At 40.3% G+C, this 25,269-nt stretch overlaps 1 protein-coding gene across 3 annotated transcripts in view; it reads left to right on the top strand.

Moving 5' to 3' along the window:
• NOD1 (nucleotide binding oligomerization domain containing 1) overlaps positions 1-25,269 on the top strand; it is a 143,074-nt gene that overhangs the window by 93,483 nt on the left and 24,322 nt on the right. For all 3 annotated transcript variants that reach the window (XM_082471737.1, XM_082471736.1, XM_082471738.1), the window contains one exon: positions 6,735-25,269. This exon is cut by the window's right edge and continues 24,322 nt beyond it. In XM_082471737.1, the coding sequence (XP_082327863.1) occupies positions 6,735-6,807 (73 nt within the window). In that variant the 3' untranslated portion in view covers positions 6,808-25,269. The remainder of the gene's footprint in view (positions 1-6,734) is intronic.

Below are 25,269 nucleotides of genomic sequence, written 5' to 3'. Positions count from 1 at the left end.
CTCGATCTAGGGATGCAGATGTGGCCCAGGAACCTGGGGGGTGGTCCAGGTAAGGCAGCAGCAGCCACTGTTAGCACTTACTAAAACAGCACTACAGAAGCAGCCCAGACGTCTGATGGCAGCATAGCTGCTTCAACTCCCACAGCCATAATGCCATGACCCCCAGTGCTAGCTGAGCAAATGCTCCAGCCCCACCCACTCCACACCACAACCTTGCACTAGATCTGGGATGACCAAAATGGGGAAAAGACATGACCTTGGGCTGCATCTGAGCAGAGCTGCAGCTGCCTACACAGGCAGTGCCATTGGACCTCTGTAAGTGCACAAGCCCCAGTGCAGGGAGAAGGAAAAACACACACTTAAAGGGAACAGAGCCAGCTTGAGCCCGAACCTCAGGGCATTCACTGCAGCAGCTTAGGAGCAGCCCTCTGCCCTGTGTGATGGCCACTGAGCAGAGAGGAAGTCCTGCATCACACCCTGTGCAGGCTCTAGCTCTTTCAATTCTAGCCACACCCCCATCAAGGTGATAGTGGCCAGCATATCCCATCAAGGTGATAGTGGACAGCATATCCTGAAGAAGACATGACTGGCATCCACATCAAAACCCATCCTCACACCAAAAACACTGGGCACACACAGTCTACATAGGGACACTCCCACATAAAAACACCCCTTCAAGACCACAATAGGTAACTGTTTCACCTAAATTCATTGAGACAGAGAAAGTTAAGTAAAATGAAAAAGCAGAGGAACTATTCCCAATTGAAAGAGCAAGAGAATCCCCCTGAAAAAGTAATGAAACAGAGGTAACAATGAGTTCAAAAAGTTGGTAATAAAAATGCTAACTGAATGAAGAAAGAGTTGATCTAAGCACAGATCATTTTAACAAAAACTATAAAAAGAAGACCCAATCAAAAATAATTCCATTTGAGATACAAAGCACCCTAAAAGCAATGAATAGCAGACTAAATGACACAGAAGAACACATAAATGATCTGGAAGATAAAAAAATGGAAATTATCGAATCAGTACAGCAGACAGAAAGAAAATGAAAAAAAAAATGAAAGCAACATATGAGATCTATGGGATAATATAAAATGTGCCAACATCTGCATTATAGGGGTTCCAGAAGGAGAAGAGAGAAGGGAATCAAAAATGTATTTGAAGAAATTATGGCTGAAAACTTCCCAAACCTAAAGAAGGAAACAAATATCCAGGTACAGGAAGCACAGAGGGTCCCAAACAAGATGAACCCAAACAGACCCACACCAAGACATATCATAATTAAAATGGCAAAAGTTAGAATTCTAAAGGCAGCAAGCATAAAACAGGGTCATATACAAGGGAACCCCCCCATAAGGCCATCAGCTGATTTCTCTGCAGAAACCTTGCAGGCTAGAAGGAGTGGCATGATATATTCAAAGTCCTGAAAGGGAAAAACCTACAACCTAGGATACTCAACCCAGCAAGATTATCAAGGAGAGAAGATTATATAAGGAGAGAAGAATTTCTCAGACAAGCAAAAAACTGAAAGAATTCAGCAGTACTAAACCTACCCTGAAAGAAATGTTGAAGAGTCTTCTCTAAATGGAAAAGAAGAATCTATAGGAAAGGGAAAATAACAATAGGAAAGACAAATATATATTGAGGATTGAAGATCACTTAAACCAGTATGTGGATTAAAACAAAGATGGAATTCAATAATGACATTTTGTCATGTCAAACTGAACATAAATTTGTACAGTCCTCATATGTACAGTATGCAGTATATTATATACTTGTTAATAAAACCATCATAATAAAAAAAAATTGTAAAAGTGACTATAACTACAATAAACAGTAAAGGGATAAGCAGGGAGATATAAACTATGACATCAGAAGTAAAAAATGTAGATCTTCTAGAATGTGTTTAAACTTAAATGATTATCAGTTTAAAGCAAGTAGATATAATTATGGGTCAACATATATCAACTCCATGGTAATCACAAATCAAAAGCCTACAACAGATACACAAAAACCAAACAGAAAGGAACTCAAGTATACTATAAAGAAATACATCAAACCACAATGGGAGAGACGAAGAAATGGACAAAGAAGAACTACAAAAACAACTGGAAAACAAGGAATAAAATGACAATAAGTACATACTGATCATACTGATAATTACCTTAAATGTCAGCGGACTAAATGCTCCCATCAAAAGATAAGGGGTGGCTTATTGGATAAAAAAGCAAGACCCTTCAATATGCTGCCTACAAGAGACTCACTTCAGGGCAAAAGTCACGTTCAGAGTGAAAGTGAGGGGATGGAAAAAGACTTCATGCACATGGAAACAAGATAGCAGGGGGAACAATACTCATATTAGACAAAATAGACTAAAACAAAGGCTAAAACAAAGACAAAGAAGGGCATTATATAATGATAAAGGAATCAATACAAGAAGAGGATATTATATTCATTAACATATACACCCAATACAGAAGTACCTAAATACATAAAGCAAATACTAACAGACATAAAGGGAGAAATTGACAATAATACAATAATAGTGGGGTACTTTAACACCCTACTTACAACAATGGACAGATCATGCAGATAGAAAATCAATAAGGCAGTAGAGGTCCTAAATGACACAGTAGACCAGTTGGACTTAACTGATATCTACAGGACACTACAGCCAAAAAAAAGCTGAATACACATTCTTTTAAAGTGCCTATGGAACATTCTCTAGGATAGATCACATACTAGGTCACAAAACAAGCCTCAGCAAACTTAAGAGGACAGTAATTATATCAAGCATTTTTCCTGACCACAATAGTATGAAACTAGAAATCAACTACAGAAAGAAAAATGGGAGAACAACAAACATGTGGAGGCTAAACAATATGCTACTAAAAAAACCAATGGGTCAATGATGAACTCAAAGAGGAAATCAGAAAATACCTCAAGACAAATTGAAAATGAAAACACAATTTTCCAGAATCTCTGGGATGCAGCAAAAGCAGTTCTAAGAGGAAAGTTCATAGTGATACAGACCTTCCTCAGAGAATAAGAAAAATCTCAAACAACCTAACATACCACCTAAGGGAATTAGAAAAAGAACAAAGCCCAAAGTCAGCAGAAGGAAGGAAATAATAAAGATTGGAAAGGAAATAAAATAGAGATTAAAAAAAAAAGTAGAAAAGATCAATGAAACCAAGAGCTGGTTTTTTGAAAAGAGAAACAAAATTGATAAACCTTTAGCCAGGTTCACCAAGAAGAAACGAGAGAGGACCCAAATAAACAAAATAAGAAATGAAAGGAGAAATAACAACTGATACCACAGAGATACAGAAAATCCTAAGAGAATATTATGAACATTTGTATGCTAACAAATTGGACAATGTAGAAGAAATGGACAAATTTCTAGAAACATATAGCCTACCAAGACTGAGCCAAGGAGAAACAGGCAATTTTAACAGACTGATCACTAGAAGTGAAGTGAAATTGAATCTAATAAAAACAAAAACAAACCAAACCAAACCAACAAAACTCTCAGCAAACAAAAGTCCAGGACCAGACAGCTTCACAGAGGAATTCTAGCAAACATATAAAGAAATTATACCTATCCTTCTTAAACTATTTCAAAAAACTGAAGAGGAGGGAACACTCCCAAATTCATTCTAGGAGGTCACTATTACCCTGATATCAAAACCAGACAACGACACTACAAAAAAGAAAACTACAGGCCAATGTTTTTGATATAAATGCAAAAATCCTCAACAAAATATTAGCAAACTAAATCCAACAATACATAAAAAGGATCATACACCATGATAAACTGAATTTATTCCAGGACACAAGGATGGGTCAACATATGCCAATCAATCAGTGATACACCACATTAATGAAAAGAAAGACAAAAAAAACCACATGATCATCTCAATAGACACAGGAAAAGCACTTGACGAGATTCAACATCCATTCATGATAAAAACTCTTATCAAAGTGGGTGGGTATAGAGGGAACATATTTCAACATCATAAAGGTCATTTATGACAAACCCACAGCCAGTATAATAGTCAATGGTGAAAAGCTGAAAGCCTTTTTGCTAAATTCAGGAATAAGACAAAGACGTCCACTCTCACCACTTTGATTTAAAATAGCATTGGAAGTCCTAGCCACATCAGTCAGACAAGAAAAAGAAATAAAAGGTATCCAAATTGAAAGGGAAGAGGTAAAATTGTCACTATTTGCAGATGACATGATACTATATAGAAAACCCTGAACTCTCCCCCAAAAAACTATTACAACTAATAAATGAATTCAGCAAGGTGGAAGTATACAAGATTAATATATAGAAATCTGTTGTGTTTCTGTAACACTGATGATGAAATATTAGAAAGAGAAAGTTTTAGAAATCCCATTTAAAATCATGTCAGAAAAATAAAATACCTAGGAATAAACTTAACCAAGGAGGTGAAAGACCTATACTCTATAGAACACTGATGATGGAAATTGAAGGTGATTCAAACAAATGGAAAGATATCCCATGCTCTTGGATTGGAAGAATAAATATTAAAATGGCCATACTGCCCAAAGCAATCTACAGATTTAATGTAATCCCTGTAAAAATACCCATGATATTTTTCACAGAACTAGAACAAATAATCCTAAAATTTATATGGAACCACAATAGACCCTGAATTGCCAAAGCAATCCTGAGAAAAAAAAACAAATTTGGAGGCATAACCCTCCTGGACTTCAGACTATACTACAAAGCCACAGTAATCAAAACAGCATGGTATCAGCACAAAAACAGACACATAGATCAGTGGAACAGAATACAGAGCCCAGAAATAAACCCATGCACCTATGGTAAATTAATCTACAACAAAGGAGGTAATATACAGTACAGTGGAGAAAAGACAATCTCTTCAACAAGTGATGCTGATAAAACTGGTCAGCTACATGTAAAACAATGAGATGAGAACATTCCCTCACATCATATACAAAAATAAACTCAAAATGGTTTAGAGACCTAAATGTAAGACTGGAAACCATAAAGTTCCTAGAAGAGAACATAGGGGGAACACTCTTTAACATCAATCATAGCAATATTTTTTCTTGGGTCAGTCTCCTAAGGCAAAAGGAATAAAAGCAAAAATAAACAAATGGGACCTAATTAAACTTAAAAGCCTTTGCACCATAAAGGAAACCATTGAAAAAATGAAAAGACAACCTCCATAATGGGAGAAAATATTTGCAAATGATGCAATCAACAAGGGGTTAATGTCCAGAATATACAAACAGCTCATACAATTTAACATCAAAAAAAAAAAGCCCAATTAAAAAATGGGTAGAAGATCTGAATAGACATTTTTCCAGAGAAGACTTACAGATGGCCAACAGGCACATGAAAAGGTGCTCAACATCGCTAATTATTAGAAAATGCAAATCAAAACCACAATGAGGTATCACTTCACACCTGTTAGAAAAGCTATCATCAAAAAGTCTACAAATAATGCTGGAGGGGATGTAGAAAAAAGGGAACCCTTGTACACTGTTGCTGGGAATGTAAATTGGTGCAGCCACTATGGAAAACAGTATGGAGGTTCCTTAAAAAACTCACAATAGGGGCTTCCCTGGTGGCGCAGTGGTTGAGAGTCTGCCTGCCAATGCAGGGGACACGGGTTCGAGCCCTGGTCTGGGAGGATCCCGCGTGCCGCGGAGCAACTGGGCCCGTGAGCCACAACTGCTGAGCCTGCGCGTCTGGAGCCTGTGCTCCGCAACGGGAGAGGCCGCGGTGGTGAGAGGCCCGCGCACCGCGATGAAGAGTGGCCCCTGCTTGCCCCAGCTGGAGAAGGCCCTCGCACAGAAATGAAGACCCAACACAGCCAAAAATAATTAATTAATTAAAATAAATAAATAAATAAAAAATGTGCAGTGAAAAAACACAAAAAACAAAAAACTCACAATAGAACTACCATACGACCCAGCAATTCCACTCCTGGGTATATATCCACAAAAAACTACAACACCAATTTGAAAGATACATGCACCTTAGTGTTCAAAGCAGCACAATTTACAATAGCCAAGATACGGAAGCAACCCAGGTGCCCATCAACAGATGATTGGATTAATATGCGATATATATATACACACACACACACACACACACACAATGGAATATTAGCCATAAAAAAGAATGAAATACTGCAATTTACAGCAACGTGGATGGATCTAGAGAAAATTATGCTAAGTGAAATAAGTCGAAGGAAGACAAATACTATATATCAGTTATATGTGAAATCTAAAAATAATACAAATGCTTGTATATGCAAAACAGAAACAGACTCACAGATATAGAAAATAAACTTGTAGTTATCAAAGGGGAGAGGGACAAATCAGGGGTATGGGATTAACAGATACAAATTACTATATATAAAATAGACAAACAAGAAGAATATCCTGTATAGCACAGGGAATTATACCCATTATCTTGTAATAACCTATAACAGAATATTATCTGGAGAAATACTGAATCACCGTGCTATACACCTGAAATTAACACAATACTATAAATCAACTATACTTCAATTTTTAAAAAGAAAAAAGAAAAAACAAGTGTTGGACAGATTCTGTTCCTTAATTTCAGGGTTGTGTGAAGCACAATAGTGTGTTAGGAACACATAATGGGAAGGAGCATAACAATAGTCTCTCACTTACTTGTGTTCTTTGTTTTTCTCCAACAGCTTAAATGGAAACTTGATAAAGCCAGAGGAGGCCAAAGTCTTTGAAGGCGAGAAGCGGATTGTCTGTTTCTGAGGGGATGTTTTCCTGTGGGTGGGTCTTGGCCCTGGGGGTGACTCTGTGCAGTTGCCTGTCTTGGATGTCTGAAACATCCAGTGTCTGCCGAGGTGGAACTTCCAGGATTCCTGCCTTCGTGGTGCAAAATGAGCTCTGTGCAGGTACTCTGATTGGCAGAGTCCCTGAGTAGCTGTTACAATTCTGCAGGAAAAGAATGAGCCGTTTTAGTGACCGTAAACATACTCTGAAGAGATGTTAATGCATAGCCATGATTATTTTAATCTGAAATTAGAGGAATGAGACTTTGAGCTCATAGAAACGCCTGCCCGAAGACCAGGGAGAGTGAGTCGGTCACTGCCGCATTCAATGAAGAGTTGGGGACATGGTGCAGAGTTGGGGACATGGTGCAATGTTGGTGCCATGTTTCTTGGGGAAAAGGCGCTCAATGAACAAAAGTGTTTTACCTGCAACATTCTCTTCCTCCTCAGTACTTCCCCATGTGTTGATATTATTCCCACTTCACAGCTGTCGATACTGAGGGGGGTACAGTGTGGGGATTTGACTCATCCAAGGTTCTGTGGGGACTTAGTGCCAAAGGAAGGACCCGCCATGGGCTTACGTCTTAGTCCTGGAGTCTCACCGTCTGCTGACAAAGATCGCAGCATGCCCTCCTCTTAGCCAGTCTGAGGGACAGGACGATGCCTTCGTAATGCTGAGGCTCCACGCAGGGCTTTCGTGGGTCGGGGCTGACCTTCGGAAGACTGATGCTGTGGGCAGAGGTGCTCTGTCCCAGGAAGAAGAACCAGCGCCGTCCTCCAAAAGGAATAAGGCCTGGCTTGCCCATGTGGCCCTGGCATCCAAACAGGAGCTTCTCTCTCTCTCTCTTGCCCTTTTGAGGAAGGGAAGTCTCTTCCTGCCCCCGAGCAGTTGTGCGAGTGACTGAGTTGGAGGCAAGGCAAGCCGCTGAGAACCCAGCGAGCACGTCAGACCCCTGCCACCGCGGCGGGCACCTGGTGGACGCTAAATGGGGGAAAGGGGGAGGTATCACGAGAGAACTTGTTCTTTTGCCAATTCATTTGTTAGTAAAATACTGAAAACACTCATTTTTTCTAACTGCCTGAGTCTGGGATTTTAAAAGGGGACTTGGCCTGGCAAGCACACTGTGACCCCTTCAGAGGCACTTACTGCATGGGGTGGGGCCCTGGGGTGACGTGCTGTGAGGAGAGCCTGACGAGGGAAGGCAAGAGGCACCCTCAGTGTGATCCTTCGCAGGCCTCTCCACCCACCAAGGGACCGAAAAAAGCACAGGAAGCATCTGAGGCCTCTCCATTTGACCACCCGATCCACACAGGTGGCTTCTCAGAGGGAATAGCTCGAGTCCCCAATGGCTGGGGCCAGGGTATGCTGGCACGGCCAAACCTCACGTCCCTCAGCACCGTGCCATGATGGGCCCTGGCAGGCCGGGTTTGACGTCCACTACCTTCCTTGGCTGTTCACTGCCGAGGGGAGGACAGAGGTGGGCCTGGACCCACTGTGGCAAGAGGCACCGAGCTGACAGGGGCCAAGCATGAGAGGGGCAGGGGTGAGGGGGCCCTCCAACAGTACCTTGGAGTTCTCAGAAGTCCAGCCTGACTTTATACAGCAGCCCCTGTTAGGAAGGGTACAATTCAGGAAGTTGGTCCTTAAAGTTAGGGGCAAAATCCTGTACAGTCACTCAGCCACATGGGGGCCATTCCCCTAAGGCACTGCTTTGGCGGTTTCTACCCACTCTGCCCGCACCCCCAGATTTGGGTATTTGCCTAATAGCCCCTGAGGCAGCAACTCTACCAGAGATTCTGGGCAGCAGATGTGCCCAGAAAGCACAAACGAATGAGCACTGGTCAAGGGTGCTTCAAACAGACTTCAGGCTTGTCGAGTGAGAGAACCACACTTCTCAGCTGACAAATTCCTACTTGATTAAACTGCTAAAACTAAACTTTTGAGTCTAAAATGTATCAAGAAACTACCAAATATGACTGCTTTTAGAGACTATCAAAATTAAAACTGCTGCCTCTAAGGGAAATTAAATTTGTGTGTGGTTGGCTTAAATTCTAACTTGGAAATACTTTAGTCTTTTAGATGGTGAATGAGAGATTTTCTATTTTTCTTATAAAAGTAAAATCTGGCTCCTAATTCACTAAAGTTCTCCATTACCCACAGGTGAGCTTCTGTGCAGAGAAGTGGAGACTTTTCCTAATTAAGAAAAAGATAACAGAAAATTTGGGGAAAAAAGGAATTCCACAAACTTAGGATATGACTGTTTCTTTCCACAGGAATTGTGAGTTGATTTAGGGAGAGAAACTATAGCTCCTGTATTTCAGAACTACGTTTATAGCTTGTCCTTGCTGATTTGGATCTTATAAAATAAGCCATGTCAAATCACTGTGGGGCTTTGGGCCACATCTTAAGACTGTCAGAATCTCAATTTCCTCCTTGAAAAATGGGAATCCCAGAGTACTGACTCCCAGGGTTGTTGTGAGGATTAAATGAGTTGAAGCATGGAAAGCAGTTAGCACAATGCCCAGTGCAGGGTCAGTGCTCAATATACAATATTATAAAACCAACGTTTCTCATTTCTGCTCACAATGGCACCCCCAGGTGTCCTCTTTACACTCTTAGGCTTAGGGAACTTCCCAACAAGGTCAAATATGGGACTGGAAGTTCTCAAAGTCAACTCTAAAAATATTCAACACCGAGCTTCCTGCAATATCCTGGCTCCATCAGTGAAAAGCATAGCTGTTAGTTGCCATCATTCTTACCAAAGAGCCCTACCATTTAAGTGTCACTCACTGAACAGAGGGAGGCACATCCAGGTCTTCACTGCACAGTAAGAGCAGAGTGGGAGCCGGCACCACTGCACTAAGCCAGGCCCTCCAGCCTTTGCCAGGTGTCCCTTTCAGCTGCCCAACTGGGAAGGAGCATTTGGCTCATCGGTGTTTTCGTCCACTTCCAGGTGTTACACACATCTATTTCCAGTAACTAATTGCTCACTTACAGGAAAAAAAAAAAATCCTTGCTCTGGAGCTGAAAGGCAGAACCATGACCATTATCCCAGGTCCATAGAGAGGAATTTTAATGAAAGTGGAATTAGCTGGTAAGGAGGACAAAGCTCATGTGACCACACAGATGGGCTGGCAGCAGAGCTGCAGGGCCCAGGGGTCATCCCAGCGTGATTCTCACTTAAAACTGAATTAACTGCACCCAAGACCAGCTTAAAACTTTTAGAAGCACTAAGCACTGAAAAGATTACAGGCCCCCGATGATCTGTAATAAAAAAAAAAAAAAAAAAAAAGATTTTAAACAATAGTAAATTATAAAATAAGTTCAAGGATGTTAAATAAGTTTCTGATTTTCCCCAAGACTACTTAGGTGCTTTTTTGGGCAAATAACAAATATGGAAATAACTCGAATTTTTTTCCTTGACTTTTTCTCTCTGTCACATTTGTGTTACAAAAGCAGTATCACAATATTAAAGGAAAAAATTCAAATAATGCTTATAATAACACAATGCTAACACAGCTACTTATTTTTGCATGCTATTTTTCCATATTTTGCCTACTCGGAGAGTTTTTTGTTGTGGTAAAATACACATAATATACAATTTACCATCTTAATCATTTTTAAGTGTACATTTCAGTGGTATAAACACATCCATATGTTGTGCAACCATCATCAACACCCATCTCCAGAATTACTCTTCTTGTAAAACCAAAATTCTATACTCATTAAACAATAATTCCCCATTTCTCCGTCCCCCCAGCCCCTGGCAACCACCCTTCTACTTTCTTTCTCTATGATTTTGACTATCCTAGGTCCCTCATATAAGTGAAGCCATACCGTGTTTGTCTTCTTATGACTGGCTTATTTCACTTAGCACAATGTCCTCAAAGTTCATCCATGTCACAATTTCTTTTTTAAGGTCGACTATTTTGACATCTTTTTACATAGTTACAATCACAGTGTACATTTGCAATTTCTTTCAATCATTTTCCCACATTGTTAATCTTTATAATTATCATTTGTATTCTATTGGTTTGTTAATTTGCTCAATTATGTCGCAAGTGTTAGACAGACATTCAGGTTTCCAGACTGGCTGTGGTGGTCGTGGTGATTCTTAAAGACATTTCTATGGAAGTAAAAAGTTCTTTAGGATTATTTCTTTGGAGTGGGATTAGCAAGTCAAAGATTCTTGCCATGAATTTTTATTTTTTTTTTCAATCTGCATGAACCCATCAAGTATAAGGGTCTAATAAATGGTTTGGAAGCAGGTGGAAGTTACAGAACAATGTAATGTCTTCTTTGAATAGGAATGAGACTCCCTGCCCTGGACCCTTCACCCTAGATGGTACCCAGGCACTGCCCACACACATAGATGTGTTACAGCCACAGACAGGCACTGGTAATAACTACAGCTGCAGGGAACAATGAGTAACCCATAAATCAACATGTTTTCAAGTGGCACTGTGAAGATAGTCACTTATAACTGGGTGGGTGTATCTTCAAAATCAGTCTTCCTTGATTTTAAACATTTGTATGTGTGCGTGTCTTTGCCTAAACAAACCCAGTCTGACTGAACCCATTAGCACTGGGTCAAATGGAAACTGGTTCTTCCCAACAACCCTGTCCAGTAGGGATTATTTCCCGAGTGAGGAAACTGAGAACTAGTGAGTATGGATATGTATCTTGTTTTACTAATGAGGATGCCTATAAAAATGGGGGGGTGGTGGCGAAGCAACCCCTTTAGGAAAGGGATTTTGGCAAATGCAGAAGGTTGGACCTGGTAATATCTAAGATTTTGAGCTCACTTAGTTCAACCCTCTTACTCTGCCAGTGCAGACACTGGTGTCAGAGAGCAAAAGCGACTTGCCCAAGGCCACATGCTGTATTATCACTATGGCAAGAACCAGAACACAGGCCTTCTGCTGGCTTTATTTTCCCTCTGTTCTGATAGTTTGTGACCTTCAGTTCATTCTCCAACTGACCTTTTTTCTGCCAAGCCTCTTAAACCTGATCCCAATCCACTAGGGCAAGTTAAACAAAATGAACTCTTCCCCCAAGGACACAGGTGGGGTCTCTTTAGTGTCCCTTTGGGAAGCCTGGTCTTTTCTCCTATATTAATGGTGCTAAAAGTTACAGGACTCTGGAGTCACGTTTACAAGCCTCACTGACTGAGAGTCACAAGGCTAGGAACACCCTGGAGAATGTCAGGTGACACAGAGTCTGACTTTTCAGAGCCCACACATCTTCTACCCCCCAACCATGGGACTGGACTAAAGGAAGTAGGTGCATTCCGGAGAGCTCGAGAAGGTCGTATTGGGATTATTTTCATCACAAGAGGGCAGCACGTATCCAGCAATTAGTCCATTATGTAAGTGGCCTAAAGGATTCAACTGTGCAGGGGGCCTGATGACTGACCCAATGTTCTACTTACATAAAAATCCAAAGTACATGGTGTTAAGGGCAACTTCGTTGTAAGCCCATTCATCCATGACTTCACAGACAGTGTTAAGTTAGGGAGATTTGGCCGCAAGGCATATAAACAGCAGAGTTACAGCAAGTTCTGTGGATATTGAGGATCTGGGTTCAAATTCCAGTGCTACCAGAAGTTGTGTGACCTTGGACAAGTGACTTAGCTTTTCTGTGCCTGAACTTCCCATCTGTAATAATAGTGCTCCCTTTGCAGGGTTGTTTGGTTATGAGAAGTAATTAATATATGTAAAGCACTTAAAACAGTGCCTGACATGTAGTAGAGCTCCAGAAGTAGCAACGTTGGTTACCTAATCAGACCTTTCCCTTCTAGCATGACCTTAATGAGCATCAGGGATAGGGCAAAAGGGGAGACTGTGCTAGGCCATCCTTCCCACACTTGAGAGCCCCTCTGAAACAACATTGCCATTTTCGAACTGATAGCAAAGTCTAGACTTACAAGCAAGCTGAGAGACCGGAAGCCATTTCCAAGGCCAAATACCTGTGGGGTAAGAACTAACCATTCCCCATACCTGATATTGTCTTCATTTTTATTTTGTTAAGGACCTGCATGTCCAGGTCCTATTCAGAAGCAGGGATTAGGAAAGCTAAAAGTCTATTTGCATTTTAATCTGATTTCACAGATGTTAGAGTGTATTATCTGGCTTTCCACACTAAAATCATATGGCTGAAGGTCATTTCTTTCTTTGATGTCAGCATGTGGTTCTCTGTTTCTAGCATTCTTTTCATTCAACATTGCTACTGATCCCCCTGCCTGCAGCAGAAATGAATAATGGGAGTCTTGAGAGCTAGCAGGAGAGAAGAGTAGGGAGGGAGGTAGCTAAGAACAGAACACACAAAACAAACCGGGAGGGTGGAAGGTGGGTGGTTTAACTACTGGAATCTGAACTCCCACCCAATTCATACCCTCGTATTGCCGTGTCCAGGAACTGGCTGCGTGTGTCTGGGGCCATCAGCCTGGCATCCCGGGCACTGAATCTGTATGGAGCCAGAAGCTCATCACCTACTGAGCAGCTCTGGGGGATGGCCCAGCTGCCCACCGCTGCTTTTAGATCTCCCAGTGGATACTCACTAGACAACATGTGAGATCTTGTTCCTTCCGCTGAGTCAACACACATTTCCAATTCGTCTTCCCAGGGGGACCCACTGGTGGTCAACAAAATCCTTCCATTTGAATCAACAGGTCCAGTGTTTCTCAACTTTTTTTTGTTATCGCCCTGTAAGGAGACTTTTAAGACATTTTTACCTAATGCCCTTTCCCACCATGAAATTCTAATACCACAAATATACTGTATTTCTGTTTAGGTACCCTGGCCATGCAGGCCATTGAATCACTAAGCTCTTTTTTGTCCCCCAAGAACCAATTTTTACCCCCTTGGGGTGATATCCCTCCTGTTGAGAGTCAAACCCTAGATAATTCTTGTCACCCTTGTCAACTCCAAGAACCCCTCTGTCACCCTAAAGGCTGTTTGCCTTTCTACACAATTATTCAGCTTCTAATTCAAGAAATCTTAATAGTTGTACATTTAATATTCTCATGCATTCTTTTCACTCTTTTATCTGTCCTGAAAACAATTTTATTCTATGTAAAACTTTGCTTAGGTTACTTTAAAAAATGCTGTTTGTAAAAGGGGAACAGTCCATCCTTACAGGGACAGTTATAGTCTGAAGCACTCTGGCACCAGCAGCTTCAGAGATGAATTCCTATAGTGTGTCCACAGCGACCGCCAGCAGGCTTCGGGCAGATCTTGAGGCTGACCAAGTGTGCCTTTGCTGTTACCCCACTTCTCTCTCTCACTTCCTGGTTCGCCCACCTGCACACCCTCTCTAAGAAACCCAGGAATATCCAGAATTCCCCCTTCGAAAGAGAACCCAGGCCTCTGCCCACCGCAAGCTGCCGACCTCCCACATCAGCCCTCCCCACGCACCACCGCTACACTCAGCTAAATATTAGAACATTACACCAACTCAACTAATTCAGAATAAAATGGAACTAATAGGATTACCTCTGTCAGATGGTTTACATTTCAGAAGAGAAGCTGGCTGATCAAAATACTCTCCAATTAGACACATAAACCCAGACAAACCTCAGATCAAATTAATGTTCACGTTCTCTCAGCTGTCTCCCTCACAATCCCAGAACAATTCCAGAACCTGGGTGGCTCTTCTGAAAGGTCTTATCCCTGCCATGTCTTGGCAGAGCTGAGAAAGTCCATCCGTCCATCCAGCCATCTCACAAATAAATACTGAACACCTACTTCATGCCAGGCACTGTGGGGCTGCTAGGAATATGATGGTTAGTGTCATGTCTGGGATTGTAATTTAGCCCACTCACAAGTTATTTAATAAGTCAGACACCGTTTCATGGATGCTAGCATGAGACCTGAGACTCCTGGGTCAGAGACACAGTACTTTATTATTCGCAGAACAACAGATAGCCAATGGTGAATAAAGAGGTTTCAATAAGGAGATTACAGTCAACACTGTTGAATGTTTTTGTAAGTCAAAGTAATAAGGTTAGTCCTGAAAAATGCCCGAGGATTTAGTGACATACAGTTTATGGGTCACCTTAGTAACAGCTGTTTTGTTAAACTGACAGCAGGGAAGCCACTGGAGTGGGCTGAGAAATAACTGGAAAATGAGAATCTCTTTCAAGAAATATCATGTGAAGCAGAAAAGATAAGACAGTAGCTCAAAGGGGATATGGAATCTAGGGAGGGTTCCCTCGTCCAACTTAAGATGAGAAGGAGTTAAATGTTCATGGAAAAGACGTAATTGGGAGGGAGAGGTGAGTACAGAAGAGAGAAGGAGTAAATGAGAATGCAAGGTTCCTCAGAAGGTGAGGAGGCTGGGATCTCCAGCACAGGTGAGAGACTGACCTTCGTACAGGAAGAAGGGCTGTGCCATTTCAAGAGTAAGAAAGGAGAAGACAGTGCAGACTAGATGGGCCTGTGAGGTTAGGGGTAAGGTGTTGATGCCACTACCAACATCCAGGGTTAATGCAAGATTTTACTGTTAAATAATTATCTCTTCAGGGGGAAATCAGAAAGCAAAAACAGAGTAGAACGTATTTATTCTAAATGTGGAAACCTTTTTCAGGAGGATTTTTGCCCACTTCAATTCCTTTTGTGTTCAGGGAAAAAAAAAAAAGGTATTAAGTAAGAAGCATTTGCAGTCTTCTCCCAACTCCCTCTCCTCAGGAGGAAGGCTCCAGGGCCTATCACCACTGAACAGAAGGAAAGACATGAGGGACACCAAGAGATTATTATTATCATTATGGCAAATTCCTACAGAGGCTGACAATATACCAGACCCTCTTCTAATCATTTATAGATACTCATTGTTTCTTTACTCCTTACCATAACCATAACCGTAGGAGGAAACTGAGCTACAGAGAGTTTAAAGTAACTTGCCCAAGGTCACACAATAAGTGAGATGGCAGATATTCCAACAGAGACAGTCTGGCTCCAGAGTTTGTATCTTTAACCACTTACACTAAGCTGTGGCTATTAACAAGTACATAATAAAGAGATAACCTGTAGATGAGGAGAGACAAGGGGCCCCGCGTGGGAGAGATGTGAGAGACAATTTGGGGGAGATAACAGAGAGGGAGGAAGAAGAAATGAAAAGAAAAATGAGACACTGAGAGAACTGGGGCAAGTATTTCCATCCTCCCTCCAAATTTTATTATGAAAGATTTAAAACCTACAGAAAACTTGACATAATACAATGAACATTCATATCCTACATATATTAACAAGTATTAACATGGCACCATATTTATCGTTCTATATTTTCCACATATTTTTTCTTTTTGTATAGCATTTGAAAGTTGCTATACAACTTTCAAATGAGACTTTATCTCAATATTTTAGCATGCATCTCCTAAGAAAATAGGCAATCTCCTACAAACCTAAATTTATAATGTATTTGTAAATATTTCATTCTCATATATAGGTCTGAAGAGTAATTAAAAATAAAATTGTCAATTATACCTCAAGAAAGCTGAAATTTAAAAAGAAAGGAAAATCAGTATGACCTCTTATAACCTGGGTTATTAGGCTCTGAACTAAAGGGCTTTTTTAGATACTTTATCTCATTTAATCCTCGTAACATCCCTATGAGTTAGGTTGTGGTAATTATTCCCATTTTATAGGTGAAGAAACTGAGGCACGGAGTAGTTAAATTGCCCAGGGTCACACAACAAGCAGAAATGACAGGATGTGAACCTGGGCATTCTGGCTCCAGAACTCAGGCCTTTAACCACCATATCAATAGCATTGTGGAGGTAAGGCACTGTAGAGTACTTTGCCCTGAGCAGTGGAGGAAAGCATTCTGCCCTTACAGGTGGTTCAGTGTGGCCTAATAAAGGAAAAGTTAAGGGAGTGAAGAAGTACTGAACTTAGAACTTAATCATTTTCTTACAAGTTGCTCTGAATAAGGGTGAATCTAAGTTTAGCCCTTTAAAGATTGTTTTAAAGTATGGATTTGGCTACAAATCCATAGGATCTTGATAAATTGGATTCATTAAACCTCAGGTAAATTTAGGCCATAAGCTACAACATCACTGTTACAATGCCAATGCTATGAATTTATCATGTATTGGTAAATATTTCACTTTTTATATATAAACCTGAAATGTAATTTTAAAACAAAATCAATATAATTTTTATTAAAACCAACTCCGATATTACAACTTGATTCAGGGGTTATGAAAACAGCCTTAAAGCTGCACTCTAGGGCTCCCCTGGTGGCACAGTGGTTAAGAATCCGCCTGCCAATGCAGGGGACACGGGTTTGAGCCCTGGCCCGGGAAGATCTCACATGCCACGGAGCAACTAAGCCCGTGCGCCACAACTACTGAGCCTGAGCTCTAGAGCCCACAAGCCACAACTACTGAGCCCACGTGCCACAACTACTGAAGCCCGCATGCCTAGAGCCCGTGCTCCGCAACAAGAGGAGCCACAGCAATGAGAAGCCCGTGCACCGCAACGAAGAGTAGCCCCCACTCGTCGCAACTAGAGAAAGCCCGTGCACAGTAATGAAGACCCAACACAGCCAAAAATAAATAGATTAAAAAAAAAAAAAAGCTGCACTCTATTATCAAATATGCGACTGAGGTGTTGTACATATGTGAACGATTTGCCTAATTTGTGCATTAGTACTGTTAGTATATATGGGAGAGTGCTGCAGTAAATGCTCCCTAATAAATTAATTTCCCTCTACCTCTGTGACTTACATTGGATAATGGTACACTGGCAAACACACGCAAGCAGAAGCCTGAAAAGTACTTGCAGATCGGGGCTTGCCCACTCTTGCTGCAGAGAACACTTCCACTACCACGTGAATAACCCCAGGCAAACCTGCTGGAGACACGTGCTCCAGCCAGCAGCCACTCTTATCTCCAGGCGTGTGAGTCAGGCAATGCTAGACCAGTCAGTCCCCAGCTGGCCCACCTGCTGATTGTAGCTGCACAACAAGTATAGGCAAGAGCCTAAGTTTCTGATTCACAGAATCGTGAGTTAAGACTGTGGTTTTAAGCCACTAAAATTTTGAGGTGGTTTGTTACCCAGGAAAGCATAATTGAAATAGTATGTAAAAATTAAGGAAGGCTAACTACTGTAATAAATAGACCTCTAAATACATAATGGCTTAAATACAACAGAAGTTTATCTCCTGCTCATATAAATAGTTCAACGAGGTTTGAGACTGGTGGCAGGGGGCCTCTGTCAGGGACCCAGGCTGTCGGTTTTTGCCATCGTCAACATGTGGTTTCCAAGGTCACTTTAGGCACCATAAACTAAACAGCACAAGCAGAGAATAGAGGACAGCAAATGGGAAGTTTTATTGGGCCTGGCCAAGAAATAGGGCATAACTCTTCTGTTCACCTTTCATAGGTAGAACTCAACCACGTGGCCAAGCCTAACTGCAGTGAAGGAGTCTAGTCATGTGCCTGGCAATAGGAGGAAACGGTTTGATGAACAACTCACAGCTTGATGCTACAGAACTGTACTGGCTTTTTAGGAAATAAAAATCATGACTGTCAGGTCCAGCATGGCAGAGTGTGAAAACAGACTGAGGATTAGGAAGACCTGGGTAGGATTTTGGTTCCATACTTATTAACTGTGTAACCTGAGCAAATGACCTAATCCATGTAAATTTTTATTTCTTCCTCTACAAAATAGGGAAATTACCGTCCTCAGTGGGTTGTTGTCAGGTTTAAATGTCAAGTACTTGGTAGAGTGTCTGGCACGTGATAGGCATTCAATAAATGGGAGCTGATGGCATTATTATTATAACTAAATTGAGTAGTGTGAGAAATCAAAGAGTATGGAGAGAAATAAAGAGTAACATTAAGGTTATCTACATAGCAGGAGGATTGTCGTGACAGTTCCACATGTAAATCATGAAAGTCTAACAGATCAGTCTTATCACAAAAGGAGGGGATTTATTAGAAGGACAGAAAGACAGGGTGTAGCTCTCAACATCAGACAGACCTGCTGAACTGGAACCTCTTCCAGGACTTTGGAGATTAAAACTTCCTTTTTCATGTTATGTAACTTTGCTTCATGCTCTTCAATTACAAATACACCTTTTGCGTGTTTCAACAGCCTCCAGAAGTGCTTATTTTTAAATGTGTGATAATGTTATTGTGGTTATAAAGAGTCTCTATCTTTCACACATACATATTGAGTACTTACAGATGAAACTGTTTCAAGGTTTTGCTTTAAAATAATGCATTTAAAATACATTTGGGGAAGGAACAAGGAGAACACACACTGCAGGATTGGCCTTGAGCTGGTAATTGCTGAAGTTAGGGGATGGGTACATGGGAGTTCACTATTCTGTTCTCAATACCTTTGTATACATTTGAAAATTTCCACTAAATAAACAAATGAGGGAAAACAAAAGCCCAAGACCGATCTCATCTTAGCCTAGAGATTCAAGATGAAAGAGGGATGGACTTGACTGGCCCACGTTACTGTTTTACCTGTGATTTTCTGCTTTGGTGAAAACTTTATCTAAAAGGGAAACACTGCTATGCTATGCATTATCATCTATCTGGCTACAGTCTTTCTGGATTTTGAGGGATATGGCTAAAACGATGTATAGAAATCAAGACTTGATAGGCCTAGGTGAACTCAACTACAACCTCTCCTAGACCTACTGATTGCTAGAACACTTCCCCATTCTCCTCACATCCTATCACCTTAAGAAAGGCAGAGAGCTATGTTGGCAGTGCTTTCCTCAAGCACCGTCATGTTTAATGGAGTCTCGGGAGAGAACAGGTTGGAGAAAAAAGCATGAGAACCACAAAAATTATGGATCTACTGTCTAGTGATGGAAACAATAAGCTTTCAGAATAGTCACACTGTGTATTGAGGGCATCGAGTCGAATCAGAATATCCAGTACATAAAAGATCCTCTGGTCAGCAGCACAAAACAAAAGGAGAAAGAGCCTGAGAACCAGTTACTATTTCTTTCTCATAAGTTGTATTTTCTGAAGGAAAAAAAAAATCAGTTTCTCTTTATGACACCCAAGGTGGGCATAGGTTTTGTAATCATGTTCTAGGAAGTGGCTGATCTCATCTGTTAAATTGATCACATAAAAAATAAGGACCGGGGGGAAAGATATTGATAACTTAAGAGAAAAAGTCTAGGGATACAGGGAGCAAGAGTTTGTTGGCCACAATCTAGTACTTGGTCCAAAAGGAAAGAGTGTATTTGGACTATTAAACAGTTGTATTTTCACAGTTAAAATCTTTGCTAATTAGTCTCAAAATCATGTTTTATATCCAAATCAGATTCTTAATTTTCACAAATGTGGCAGACTGTCTTTCCCAAAGATGGATACTACAATATATCCCATTCCACGTGCCTTTTTTTTTTTTTTTGACTGTGTAACATTGACGTTTCTTCTATTGGGTGGTGGGGTCTACGTCTTCTCCCTGTGAACCTAGGAAGACCTCTGTGTCCTCCTCGACCAAGAACATACAGTGGAAGTGACTCTATGTGACTTTGAGACAAGGTCACAAGAAACTCATGCACTTCTGCCTTGCTCTCTTGGGACAACTGCCCTTGGAACCAAGCCACCACACTGTGAGGAAGCCAAGCAGCTACATGGACATGCTGTGTGTAGGTGCTCCGGCAAACAGCCCCAGCAAACACCCAACATCAACCACCGGATGTGACTGAGCATTCAGTTGACTCCAGCCCCAGCCAGCTGAGAAACTGCCAGCACTAGCTGATGCCGCACGGAGCAGAGAAGAGCTGTCTCTGACAATCCTAGTCCAAAGTGCAGATCTGTGAATAAAATGACTGCCATTCTCTTAAGCCACCAAGGGGTGCTTTATAACTGGAAGAATAAATATGACAAAGTTAGCAAAGCTTTTGACTTTTTGTATTTGGTGAAACGATAAGTAAAATGTCAAATGAATATGAATAAAATGTAATATTTTGAAGCAATCAGGAGATATGAATTAGATTTTGAATGTAGTAGCATAGATCTCAAAAACACACAGTAAAAAATTAATAATCATTAATTTTCAATAATAATCATTGAATGATATACAATGAACATTTATTTACATTTTAAGAATGCACTCAAAGCAATCCTATGCATCTTTCAAAGATTCATAAAAATCTATAGAATCTAAATATATAGAAGGTAGATCTGAAGGACACATATTAAATAATAAGGTATATGTCTTATGGGAGTGGGAATGGGGATAAAGAGAGAAAATATTGTTTTAAAAGAAGAAGAAGAACAACAAAAAGAGAGTGTTATGTAATTACTAAACTTAAGTCACACTTCCTTCTGGCACATAGCTAAAATCTACTTCCCAGCCTCCTAGGTGTAGCCACATGACTGTGTCCTAACCAACGGAATGTAGGCAGAACTGATAAATGTTGTCTCCAGGCCAGGCCCCTAGAAAAGGAAAAAGAGCCTTGGCTACTAATAGAAAGGCTGCACAGTCCCATCTAAATATAAACAATGGTCACAATATGTCAACAACGATCAGAAAAGGCAGCTCTGTGAACACAGTGGACTGAGACAGGGCACAACCACTCAGTGAGCATGTCTCAAACAAGAGACAGACAAAGACACTGTGCAGCCACAAAAGTAATTATGTACCTCCTGCTTCTGACATGACTTTTTTTTTTTTTTGGCCAAGAGTAACTCTAGCTCTGCTTTAAATGTACTGCCTCCTAGATAAAATTACCAAGGTACACAATCACTGAATAGCCCCAAGCTCCTGACAGCACCCAAATCACTACCAGCCTCCACTTTTGTGATTCAACCCTTCTTTGAATCACAAGTCGAAAACCTCTTACAAGGATGCCCCTCAGGTCCTCACCTAGCTAAAGAAACCGCACTTTGACCTCAGTTCTGTTCATGGTGGTCTCTGGCTGGTGAGCTTTGACAACAGTGGAGCTTCCTGATATCTGGCTTAGACCCTTCCCTGACACAAACCATGCTTGACTTAGAAATAGTGTGGAAATCTCAAACTCCTTGAATCTCCACAGTCTCAAGGCCGTCCTTGCCAAGACAACTGCAGCTGAATGTGAGCTCCAAATAATTTGTTGAGCCCTTCAATGTTAGCCTTATATTTGGTTCTTGGGACTTTTGAATTCTGATCATCTTGTACTGCTCCTTGGTAAAATTTGGCTGCTAAGCATTTAACTCAGCATTCCTATCATCTGCCCAGTTGTCCACTTTCTTTTTTTTTTTTTTTTTTTGGAGGATAAAGAAAGGGTGGCTTTATTCTTTGCCAGGCAAAGGGGGGAACACAGCAGGCTAGTGCCTCAAAAACTGTGTCCCCACTTTCTTGACAATTACTCCTCTATAAGAGAAAAGCCTATAGTGAGGGACACAGACCAGATAATTTGTCAGTGAGGCTGGTTCTGATGGCTGTTAAGTTCAGAACATTTCATCTCATCAGCCCTGCATCCTTAGAAAAAACTCTGCCTTGGGTCACTGTATTACTTGAATCCTTCCTAGCTTCTGGTGGTTGCTGCAATCTTTGGTCTTCCTTAGCTTATAGCTGCAGCCCTCCAATCTCTGCCTCTGTCATTACATGGCCTACTTCCCTCCTCATGTGTCTCCAAATCTCCCTCTCCTTACAAAGACACCAGCCATTGGATTTCGGGCCCATCCTAACCCAGTATGACCCCGTCTTAACTTCACCCTATTTCCAAATAATCTCACATTCACAGGTACCTTGGGGTTTAGACTTCAACAAAAGTTTTTGGCAGACAATTCAACCCACAACAGTCACCTTTCAAGGTATTTTAAGACTTACTTTCTATAGTTGTGTCTTCCTAGATCTGCTTTTTTCTTTTTCTTTTTTTAAAACCAGCCCTCAGTTGGCAATCTGGTCCTTGACCAGATTCTGGAGACATGCCGTTGCACAAGCACATAATCAATGCAATAATCCTCATGAGAACTTTTTAGTCTAAGTTTGCATTCCCTTCAGGCCAAATACCTTTTCCTTCATGATACCCGTTACATTGTTAAATCATGTACACGTCTTTCCAAGTTGCATAATTTCATCAAGGACAATTAGGTATTGCAATGGTCACTTCGGAGAAATCTGACATGAGCAATGTTGTTCATCTGACAGGCACTTTAGCACAAAAAGGAAACAAAATCCCAACTATCCAATGGTCTGTTTCTACATTCCATTTGAAGTGGCATAATACAGGTACTGGTAGACTGCTACATATAAGTTATTTATGCAAATGTACAATAACCACCTAAAAATTATATAGAGATACACTTATTAACACTGTAAATAAATTTAAACGGAATACTAAAAAAATGTTCAAGTAACTCATAAGAAGGTAGGAAAGATCAATGAAGAACAGAAAGAACAAAGAGAATACAAACTAGCAGACTTAAATCCTAACATACCAAAATTACATTAAATGTAAGTAGTCTATACGTATGATTTAAAAGAAACTGACCCAATAGATAAAACAGTATTTTTCTATCTACAAGAAAGAGATGAGACAAATTACCAACATCATGAATCAAAGAAGAAATATCACTACAGACTCAGAAGACATTAAAAAGATAATAAGGGAAAACACCTCTATGCCCATAAATTTGACAACTTGGATAAAATCAACAAATTCCTCAAAAGCTACAACTCTCCAAACTCACCCCAAATGAAATAGATAACCTGAATAGTTTTGTAAATACTAAAGAAATTCAATCCACAGTATAAAACCTTTTGATAAAGAAATCTCTGGGCCAGATGGTTTCATTGCTTAATTGTATCAAACACTGAAAGAATAAATAACAGCAATTTTACACCATTTCTTCCAGGAAACAGAAGAGAGGAAAGCACTTAAAATTGAGTTTTACAGGTTTGCAAGATACAAGATTCACATACAAACATCAACTGAATTTCTATGTACTAGCAACAAACATATCAAAAATGAAATTAAAAACACAAAACCACTTAAAATTGCTCCACAAAAAAACCCAGAAATGCTACAGTCTAAATCCAACAAAAGATGCACAGGATTAGTATGAAGAAAATTACAAGACTCTGATGAATATATTTTTAAAGATCTAAATAAAGAGAGAAATCTACTGTGTTTATGGATTGAAAAATGACTTAACACATTAAAGACGTCAAGTCTCCCCCAATTGATCTACAGGCTTAATGCAATTTTTATCAAAATCTCAGAAGGATTTTTTGTAGACATAGAGAAGCTTTCTAAATTTATATGGAAATATAAAAACAAAACAAAACAAAAAATTTCAGAAAGAGGGGGACTTCCCTGGTGGCGCAGTGGTTAAGACTCCGCGCTCCCAATGCAGGGGGCCCGGGTTCAATCCCTGGCCAGGGAACTAGATCCCACATGCATGCCGCAACTAAGAGTTTGCATGCCACAACTAAGGAACCCACGTGCTGCAACTAAGACCCGGTGCAACTAAATAAATATCTTTAAAATTTATATATATAAAAAAAAAGACAATGTAGTATTGGTAGAGGAACGGGACAGAAGAGAAAAGAGTGCCAGAAATAACCCATCAAGTACAGATTTTGACAAAAGAGCAAAAGCAAGTCAAAGGAGAAAAAAATGGCTTTTCAATAAATGGTGTTAGAATAACTGTACATTTTTAGGCTTCAACATAAACCTCACATCTGACACAAAAATTAACTCAAGATGGATCATAGATATAAATGTGAAAAGTGAAATCATGAATCTTTTAAAAGACAACATAGGAAAGAATCTTAAGGGTTAAGCAGAGTTCTTAGCCATGACACCAAACTCATGATCATAAAAGAAAAATACCAACAAATTGAATTTTATCAATACCAAATCCTTTTGCTATGAGAAAAGACCCTGTTAAGAGGATGAAAATACAAGATATGAACTAGGAGATACATTTGCAATTCACAGCTCTCACGTGAGACCTATTTTCAGAATATGTAAGGAATTCTCTAAATACAAGAGTAGAAAACAAAAAATTCAATTAGAAACTTACTAGAATGGCATGAAAAAATCCACAATACCAACTGCTAGTGAGGATACAGAGCAACTGGATCTCTCATACATTGCTGGTGGGAATATGAAATGATACACCTACTTTGGAAAAAAGTTTGGCAGTTTCTTATTAAGTTAAACATAGACTTACCATAAGAATCAGCAATCATACTCCGGGGTATCTATCCTAGAGAAATGAAAACACAAAAATCTGTACATGAATTTTATAGCAGCTTTATTCATAATAGCTGAACTCTGGAAACAATCAAAATGTCCTACAAGAAGTGAATGGATCAACTGTGGTACATCCATACAATGGACTACTACTCATCAATAAAAAGGAAGGAACTATTGATACCTGCAATACATTGAAAGGATCTCAAGGCTATTATCCTGAGTAAAAAAAGCCAATTTCAAAACGTTATACACTGTATGATTCCATTTATAGAA

Source organism: Balaenoptera physalus (genome assembly GCF_965194825.1).
Source record: "Balaenoptera physalus genome assembly, chromosome: 8".
Lineage (NCBI taxonomy): Eukaryota > Metazoa > Chordata > Mammalia > Artiodactyla > Balaenopteridae > Balaenoptera > Balaenoptera physalus.
The sequence above is the reverse complement of the archived record's forward strand: the minus strand, read 5'-3'. Positions and strand labels throughout refer to the sequence as shown.